General features: G+C 38.8%; 1 protein-coding gene across 1 annotated transcript; it reads left to right on the top strand.

Moving 5' to 3' along the window:
* Nucleotides 1-756: 756 nt before the first annotated feature.
* LOC137374937 (zinc finger protein ZIC 4-like) lies at nucleotides 757-5,440 on the top strand. Its single transcript, XM_068041550.1, has 2 exons — nucleotides 757-1,918; nucleotides 5,004-5,440. The coding sequence occupies exons 1-2, from the start codon at nucleotides 757-759 to the stop codon at nucleotides 5,438-5,440; spliced, it is 1,599 nt and encodes a 532-aa protein (XP_067897651.1).
* Nucleotides 5,441-10,269: the final 4,829 nt, after the last annotated feature.

The raw sequence follows: 10,269 nt of genomic DNA, 5'->3' as shown, positions 1-10,269 counted from the left end.
ACCCCATCAAAAAAAGTGGATAGTTGTTAATAAGTAACCGATCTAATTCAGTTTCATAATTTAAGGAAACTTTAATATGAAGATAAATAATTAAGGAGTAACCTTCACCAGAACCGTTAAATCCTGTCCAAATCTATCGTTGGTTGATGGATCTTATTCTCTTCCCCCTCCCCGCAACACTTCCAGAATTGAATTACAACAAGATCAAGTGTCGAACAGAGAGGGGGGAAAGGCTAATTATTCAATCTTTGCGGTTAAAAAATCCCGCTCAGATCAACTTTTAAAGATCTGCATTTTTGTTATCTAAGCAATAGTGGCCTTCAGCTGCAGAAAACCGGTGAAAAACGATCTTACAAAACATTTACAAGGTTTTGCTAATAAAATGAGGATGTTGCAAGAAGCCAACAAAAAAAACCCCACATCCTGCAGCCAAAAAGACTTTTCCATGTTCTCTTCACCACCATCTCCCCCCTCCCCCCCCCCCCCCCCTTGGTGTAATACGCATGTGCCTTGACTGGGTCCGTAACTGGCACTGTCAATCATTGGAAACTGACCAATGGGATTGCGTGTTGCTCGCGGAGCTCGACGGGCTGCAAAGCTGTTCATGAATCTCAATTCAGTTTCTCAATGCGTCCTGCTGCTGCTATCCGTCTGCACTCTCTACACCGAATGGCTATCCACGTTGGCAAAGAGCGAGTTTCTAAAGTTCGGTAACTTTAAAAAAAAGTTTTTTTTATTTTCCTGCTGTTAGGCATTATGAGCATGGATGCTTTGGGGAGTCCGATGATGGACCCATCATTCGCCAAACGAAACCCAGCGCTGAGATTAGTAGATTTGGCAGGAGCTCACCACCATCATCATCACCATCCCCCTCAGAGTATGACAGGCTTCCCAGGGCTCGGCGGCCATCCCCACTCAATGGCACACACGCACCCTGGGGAGAATACTGGAGAACCCCGCCTGGGGCCGAGTCCTTTCGGGCCTGAACACATGGGGCACCCTGCAGCCGCTGCTGCGCTTAAACTCAGCCCAACCCATCCCCACCACCATCCCCACCATCATCATCACCATCATATGGCAGGCCACGCTGAGGTTGTCTCCAATCCAACGGCAGCTTTTGGCCCAGCGCAGGCGGCAGCAGCAGTCAGTTACTCGGTCTCGCATTCCCACGCCAGCTATACTGCCCAGGCTATCTCGGCAGGTAGAGACTTCCTCATCCGCAGAGATTTGACATCCTCAGTCATGCCAGGGCTCACTGATCAATATCCTGGCACAAGTTCTCACCACGGAATGTTTGTATCAACAACAGGTAGCTACCCCGGACACCATGGTCACCCCGAGGCTGGAAGCCACTCTCTATTCCCTGGACTGCATGATCAGGCTCCCCATGCAGCCCCAACTGGACACCATCTGAACGGACAGTTAAGACTGGGGCTACCTGGAGACATGTACGCCAGGTCTGAGCACTACAGTCAAGTGGCAAGTTCCAGGAGTGATCCCTTTGCCTCTTCCCCTCTACATGGCTACGGTGGCATGAATATTAACATGAACTTAACTGGCCACCACGGTCCAGGTGCTTTCTTTCGCTACATGAGACAACCCATCAAGCAGGAATTGATCTGCAAGTGGACTGAACCGGACCCTGTCACTAAAAAGCCATGCTCAAAAACTTTTAGCACGATGCACGAACTGGTTACTCACGTAACAGTGGAACACGTTGGGGGACCAGAGCAGTCGAATCATATCTGTTTCTGGGAAGAGTGTCCAAGAGAGGGAAAGCCTTTCAAAGCCAAATATAAACTTGTAAATCACATCAGAGTCCACACTGGCGAGAAACCATTCCCCTGTCCATTCCCTGGATGCGGCAAAGTCTTTGCCAGATCAGAAAATCTCAAGATCCACAAAAGAACTCATACAGGTCAGTATTTTCGAAGGATCATATTCTATTTTTGCTTCACTTTCGGTACACGCAAGTTAATAAAATATGTTTTCGGTCTATTACCAGTGGGCCTTCAGTACAAATACACTGCGAAGCTGGGCTTTATGTGGCTTAGAAAATAGCCTGTTTTTACAGCATTTATTTAAATCGCACAGCTCTGATAACTTTGCGTTGCTTTGGATAATAAATAATTTATAATGTTTAGCTGTAAATAGTCTTCCGGTTACAGATAATAAATCTGCCCTGATTCAATTTCGACTGAAATTAAAAGCCACTAGGTTTCTTCCTTTCAGCTGCGGTTAAAGGTTGTTACAAAACATGACACTCGGATCTCCGTGAACACTGTTTTGACGTTAAGTAGATTTCAGTAAAAGCTTTTGCAGATGACCGAGAATTATTAAAGAATACATTGAATATTTTGTTCTGTTATTTTTGTTAGAATCCACAAACATAAATGTATTAAGTTCAATCATTACATTTTGCTTCTGTAATGCAAGTGTGTATGTGCTTCTGGTAATCTATTTGATTAAAAAAACTAAACATGTTAGAGGCCTCAGACTAATGAAAACAAATGTTCAGGCCTACGTTTCGAAAAAAATGTCATTTGCAGAACCATTTGTGAAACTGGGACATGTGTCAAAAACATCTGCTAACTGTACTTAGCAGCAAGTAAATTGAGTAGATCGAAGCTTATTCAAAGCTGCGTTTGAACTTCCCAAGCCAGCATAATCTATAAGTAATGAAACCGGACTTATAAAATTTTCACACTCCCTGGAAGAGCCTCTATTAATTGGGTTTATTGCAGCGGTTCGCTACGTCGCGGACTCGCTCTCTGTAGTGTACTCTGCCTTGTGCGCGGCCCTGCTCAGCTACAAAACATTGCAGGGAAATTCCCCCCGAATTTCTCCTCAAAAGCTAAACATATTTCAGTTTTATGATCAATACTGTGGTAGCAAAACATGTTTTCTTGGTTGTTTCCTTTATGTCCTGAGTATAATCGGCGGAGCGGAGGATCGGGAAGAGGCGGTGGTAATGGTTGAGGGGGTTGGGGGTGGTGTGGGGGGTAATATTTAGCTATAAAATGAGTAGGTACAATTTAATCCGAGTCACTTTGCTGCATCTAAACTTGTAAACTCTTCTAAACTGTCCGCTTGCGTCCTTTTTTTTATTCTGCCTCAACCATCTATTTACTCAACTATTTACTCGTTACAATAATTGAGCAATGTTGTTTGGCTTTTTACTGGAATCGAAGTGCATATTCAATGTACATCGAATCAAGAAGAGGTCTGAAGGCCTTTTTAGAGGTATAATCCTAGTTATATTTTAAATTCAAAACGTATTTTCCCTTTAGTATGTAAATTAAACATCGCCGATAGCACCAATAAATTGCAGCATTTGGGTAAAAAAATACGTAGTGCATGATATTTCAAAAATATATCAGGTAATGATAGAATTACGTTTAATACTTTTAAGAATCAAAACTATAATACATACAAATGCGTGTTCTGTTGTGGGTGCAGAATAGGCACACTGTGCGTATCTGACACTTGATAGCATTGCATTGTGCTTGCCTAAACAAACTTTCCCAGCACTTCATCGACTTCAGCTTAGCAGTTTAGAGTGATGAGCACTTAATTTGCAAGAACAATTCATTTGACCGACCGTATTTCTATTTATTTAAAAATATTATAGTAACCAATAAAAGGGCTGTATGTTTAGTATCGTCGACTGCTCACACGTTCCCATATTTCAGTTAAATAGCATTCTCCATATGTTGCAATTAATCACTGTAATTGTGATAAATATTGCATTTCTCTTTCAGTTTAAAATTGCAAACACTAATGTTACTAAATTCTTAAATAAAAAATAGCAAGTATAGTAATTCTATTAACAAAGTAATTATCTTGTAAAATATTCATGCCGTTTGATTGGCTTCAGTCCTTTATAGGCTAGTTTTATTGAATTGAAATCCCGTCCCTTTTACATTATTTATTTCAACAAGCATGAAGAGATCGCCTCTGGGTAAACAGAGGCTTCAGTAGTTTTGTCACCTCACTTATAAAATATTACCGTATAAAGTCTAAATCTGGAATTAAACATGCATATTAAAAAGATTGATTAGAACATGCAAACAGCTTGTACAGTTTATCACCAGGTAGCCATCTTTTTCTAAGTTATCTAACGCAAAGTTTAAATTCAATTTCAAGGAGGCTTTCTTCGACTTATTTATTTGAGCCAGGACTAAGCTAACTGGTGAGATGACACTTAACAAGGATTGGTCGCAGTTAATCTTATATTACTCACTCCTTTATACACAGCATTAATAGTAAAGAAGGAGAAACGTGTAGCCAGGAGGAGTTTAGAGCTCTCGGGAATTGTCAGAGCAGACTTCATGCTCGTAGTGTCGGACGCTCCAGACACGGCACAATAACAGTGTTTATGAGTCTGGGCTTCCCCATGGGTCCACTAACTTACTACTAGCTTGTACTACACTAATATCGTTGATTGGTCGTCTCAACCTAGCAAGTGAAGGTCAAATTATTCTAACGGCTTTCTGAACGTTTGGCTAATTACGGTGCAATATTAAATCGACATTTTGAGAGTTCGGTGAAGGGTCTCTGTTGTAAAGCACATAGCTTTGCATTGTAGCCACATTGTGTTATATTTACCACAGATATATAGTTTTTAAAACAAATTTTAGAATTAATGATGTTGCAATGTTTTATTCGAAAAATCACCAATGCATTTTTTTTTAAAAGTTTGTTATTTTCCACCTCGGCTGTTTCAGAAGTCCATTGCAAGTGACTGTTGCCTAGGCCTTGGCGTTAAATACTGCTTTAACTTTACTAACAAGTATACACCATTACGTCACACCATATCTGCAAGAAAGTACCTGCAACATACCCCAGCATCATGAATGCCCCAAATAGCTAACTTAACATTATTGAAACGTGTGTTAGTGATTTAGTATTTTTAATAGTGCATAGTAACTTAATGTTAATGATGAATGATAATACCTTAACGTTTGTGACTCATCACTCTGCCCCTTGTGGTTTTCTTTTAGGAGAAAAACCCTTCAAATGCGAGTTTGAAGGTTGTGACAGACGTTTTGCTAACAGCAGCGACAGGAAAAAGCACTCTCATGTGCATACAAGTGACAAGCCCTATAACTGCAAAATAAGAGGCTGTGATAAATCGTACACGCACCCCAGTTCCCTTCGTAAGCACATGAAGGTCCATTGCAAATCTCCTCCTCCCAGTTCGGGCTACGAATCTTCCACCCCTTCGCTGGTATCTCCTTCTTCGGACTCAGGTCGGGACCCCCCGGCTTCAGCCTCACAGCTTGACCCAATCACATCTTCCCACGCAGCTAACCTGAGCGAATGGTATGTGTGTCAGAGCACGGGAGCAAGTGGTATTCCAACACCTCCAAGTAATTCATCATCACCTGGACCAGGAGAACACTCTTACAGAAACTCTGACCCCAGAACTATTCTCTAACCACGAACTTAAGGCCACTTGGACATGAATCCACTATAAAAAAAAATGACTAAGTCTTTGTTACGATGTTTGCAATGCCAATGAAGCATTTGACTTGGGGAGCTACTTGAGTTTCTGGAGGCCTAGCGCCTAGGAAAATAATGTAATGCAATGACATACAAAAAAAAAACATGTATTAAAGAGAAAGTATCCCTAATGTAATCTTACACAAGTTGCAGTTTATAGTCAAGAATGCGCATTTTCAACAACGCAGCATTTCCGTTCATTTACAAGTGCTGCCAACATATAGTATTGTTTCCACAAAACGTTGTATAAAGAAAATCGCTGTTCCATTTCTCGTTATTATTTTTTCTTTCTTGTGGAAGAAAAATACACTGTCATATCGATTTGTTCAGAAAGTATGTTGCAGTTCTTTTTGAAAGCCAGAAGGGTGTTAGAAGATACTCTGTACACCTGATGTGAATAGTAATGAACAAAAGCCTTTGTAGGCCAAAACAAAATGGATACTGTCTCTTTAAAAGCCTGCCTAGCCTTTGACTTTGTTTCAACATTTCTGCAAACTACATTTTCGTGTTAGACATTTTTGCAGAAAAGGCCTGTAAAAACATATAAATATTGGTATTGACAAATACAGCGTACATCTGTGTTAAGTAATTCGTTTCTTTTTGCTGTTTTGTTTTCCTTGAAATAATTTATTTAAAATGTTACAATAAAACACATTTTGTATAAATGATCCGAAGTGTTTTATTACAGGGCAATTGGACAGTTCTTGGATTATTTTAAATAATTAGCGCGTGTTCTGTAAATTATAGTGTTTTATAACTGGAAGTTTTGACTATGTAGGATAATTTTCTTTCTGTATTTTGATCCTGTTTTGATATACATTGGTACTGGTTTGTAATTAATTCATAATAATAGGAATACTGTTTAAAACTTTTAGAAAATGAGCCATTTGTTGTTAATATATAGTAAAACATCGGTTCTGTCTTATCTCCGTAACAAATATATTTAACCACTACTAAAGAACAAGCTCTAACTCATTGGTTTGGTCTAATTTCTTTTGTAGTCAGGAGCAACACATATTTTAGTACTTTTATTTTAAGTTACACGCACGATTTTTTTTCAATAAAACGCAATCCCGTAAAACTGTAACATCGGCGGAGCGCGCTTTCCTTTTTGTGGCATCCTTAAAAATAGTTGGTGAAAAAGTTGTAAGACCGAGGTATTGTTACGGTGAAATTTTACTGTTTAAGCAGAAATCGTTGGAATGTGTACTGAAACCACTCTGTATTTTGCCAATGTACGAATGAACTGTGCACAGTTTATAATTGTATTGTCAGAATTCACAAATAAATGCGTCTTGTAAAAATAAATTTTGTAAAATAGAATAAAAATGACTGTTACACTTTACAATGAAAAGCTAAATCACGCAGATGCCTATTACCGTTAGATAGATTTAGATGGTAATTGATAGATAGATAATGGATAGATAGGTAATGGATAGATACATAGATAGATGAATGATAAACAGAAAGATATCAATGATATTGACTTTTTTGTGATTAAAACATCACACAAAACATTTAGCCAACACAAGAAACCAATGATAAAGCACTACTGTAAAAAAATGGATCAGTTTAGTGCAAATATCCCCTTATGGTACATTTGATGGATCAAATATCTATATATTTGGCAAAAATCCTTTGGGAATCTCATGAACTGCAAAATAAACTTTTGTTCCCTCGCATCCAAGTAACGATTCATAATTGAAATATGAACTATTTCTCTCTCGCCATTCCTTACACACACACACACACACAAACTTAGCTAGGGAGTTGAAGATTTGGCATAAGCAGTTCGCGTAGCTTAGTCCTTCTCTCCACTTTTTGTGGTATGGGGCCTAGCAAATGGGGATATAACGTATTGCACAGTAAGGGGACTGGGTTGCTATGCAATATAAATAAAATGGGTTAATGGATTCGTTTTTCCCTCACTGAAAGCCTAATCTACTATATACTACGGTAAAGTCTGGAGAGCTGTGAAAAGATATTAATAATCCAATCATCTTTTCCTCAATTTGCTCTGTTGCACCGCCAGTGACTAAGATTGTCTGACTTCCTTCACAGCTTATTAAATGAGTTAGTTTTCTTTCTTTCTTTAATTATATTTTCCCCGAGATCTGACGCAGAAATCATTGCAGGCCAAAAATAAAAGTAACCATCAGAAGAAAATTAAAATAGAGGCCAGACATCTTCAGAAAGACGTGGGATCCATTCCTTACAATATCCAAATTCACGTGAAAGGTATGGAGAACAGCCAAAACTTATTCGATGAGCGTTAAAGCCAGATGATGAGACAACCAAAGAAAAATTAACGTTCATAAAAGTTGAGTAATAGCATCGATGGTAAAGCTTTGATTTATTTTAATCTACTTTGGATCAGATTATTGCGATTTATTTGCTACAAAACGATAAAACTAATGAAATGAACTTTTGAACAGTTTTTCAAAGTTTTGGAGTCGTAGATGGTACAAAAAGTAATTTTGTGCGCAAGTTTATAAATGGATTCATTACGACGCGTAGTGATTCACCTTTAATTTCTCATTTACTTGTTGCAGATGTCCACCCAGTTGCTATAGGTAATCCAAGCAGCCACAACTCAAAAGCCTGAATATCCTTGTGGAGACATCAAAGCAGAAAAGTCTACAAAGAAGTATTTCTTCGCAACGGTGAATCTTCATGGTGAGTTAGGATTTCTATGGCAATAGACAAGTCATACTTAAATACTGAAAGCCAAGTCTGGAGCTAGTCCAGTCTTTTCATTAAGAACGGAATGTTTACGTCTTAAAGAGCATATGTAGGCAAGTTTGTGTGTGTATATATATATATATATATATATTTACGCTGTTAAACTCGTTGTTATTTAACTTTCGCCCACAAAAAGCCTCACGCGAAACATGGCTTGTACCAAATTCAAATAAATCGATTAATATAAACCCCCTCAACTCCGACCAAAAAGAAAGCAAGGCTTGAGTTAGAGTGTCAATTAACTTTTTATTTCCTGTTTCTGTCTGATATAGTTAATCAGGCAGCGAGTTAAACTTTCTATAAACTTTTAAAAGGACTAGGAGATTTTTTTTCCCCGGAGAAGGAAAATAAAAGACACAAGGACTCAGACTCGGGCTGTTCAAAGAGCCGGGTTTTAGAATTCCAAAGTGTGAGTTTTATGGTACATCAGCACCGCACGCTAGGATCGCTATGGTAATGAACGGAGCAATAGCAAACTGCCTTCAAAGGAGGCACACTCGATTCGAGACACTCTATTAAGATACATTTGCGTTGACCTTTGGTTTCATGCTAGGTTAGTACAGTCAATCTTCACTTCATCATAATCTTTAATATTTTGGGGTTGGGACGAATTCTCAGGCGGATTAGGGATGGTCTGAATCGCGCTGGCTTGGCTGCTCGGAGAGGCAGCCCAGCGGGTTCGATCCGGGCCCTGTGAGCAGATAAGTTGGGAATTCTTCTTTTAGTAATTGTCTTGTTGTTTATTTTATACAAGTACCCAGTGAATGGCGAAAAATAAACACGGTGAAAAATAACCAAACAGTCGAGTCCTCTTTAGTGAAAACCCTTGTGGCTGAATAAAAAGGATGGTACATTCTCTATTCAGGGCAGAAGTCTTTGAAGTGGGAGTTATTATCTAAGGGATTCTTCCTTGTCGTCTTAACGACGCTGATGAAACGGAAAGCGTTCTTTGTCAGCGATTTGTTCTCCTCTCTGTCAAGCGTTTTCTGTCCGTTAGTTCTGAACCGTTTCTAAAGAGATAAAAGATGGAAAGACTTGTATTACTACCTTCAGCAGACAGGACAGTGTTAGAACTGTTGCTACATTTTAGACTGAACATGAATTGTGTTGAAGTTATGCTGCCGTACCTGTTCAAATTCGTGATCAAACATTAGTGTAACATCGAATCTTCAAAATGCACATAACTGTTAGGATAACTATTATAGAAACAGAGCGATGACATAAAGAGTTATTATTTTTAAGTAATATGAAGTGGATAATTATTTAGCATTTTCCTCCCATTTATACGTGCATAAAATGAAAACTTCCCGCATTAAACTCGCCATTTTTTAGTTTCTTGCAGCAGTGTAATATGAACGTTGAGAAACGTTCATGAACAAATCTCGGGTTTTGTATTTCAAACTCCAGCACGGTCGCCATTTTGTTCAATACAATTTACTACAGTATTGTATTAAGGTTTAGTTGTAGTAATCTACTATTCAAAGGCATTATATTTGCTCTTCTCGTTTCAGTTCCTTGCCTTCCTTTCAATTCTATTAGCAAAGACGTCTTCTGCCACTTTGTGTTTCAAAGTTTTTTTTTAAATTTTAAAGTTGTCGACTGAAGCAAACTTTATTGAACAGTGTATTAAAAAGTAAATCCAATCGTCGCAATAATATAGCCTACATTGGATAGGAAATGAAATAACTCATCGCACATCACCCTTTTAGTTTACAATTCATTAACAGAAGCATTTGGCACACAGGAATAAAAACAGGACACTAAATGTGAATTTCTTTTCCCTTGCTGTTTACTATCCCTGAACGGATTTAGGGCCGAGTTCTCCTGGGTACATGGCCTTTCCCCCCGCTCTACAATCGCTTGTAATGTCTGCATCTTTTGTTTGCTGTTCACTTTTTGATTATGTCGGGGTTTTTTTTTCCAAGAACACGGCAAATCGGCACTATACAAGAAGTGCTGGGCATTACATTGCGCCTGACACCACTAAAAAAGGAATCTGTTAAAAAGCATTCAACCTGAAAC

Source organism: Heterodontus francisci, chromosome 11 (assembly GCF_036365525.1).
Source record: "Heterodontus francisci isolate sHetFra1 chromosome 11, sHetFra1.hap1, whole genome shotgun sequence".
NCBI lineage: Eukaryota > Metazoa > Chordata > Chondrichthyes > Heterodontiformes > Heterodontidae > Heterodontus > Heterodontus francisci.
This window is presented reverse-complemented; position numbering and strand designations above follow the sequence as displayed.

Coding starts and splice junctions, on each gene's coding strand:
- LOC137374937 (XM_068041550.1), top strand. CDS start 757: ATGAGCATGGATGCTTTGGGGAGTCCGATGATGGACCCATCATTCGCC. Junction 1,919..5,003: donor CCACAAAAGAACTCATACAG/GTCAGTATTTTC, acceptor GTTTTCTTTTAG/GAGAAAAACCCTTCAAATGC.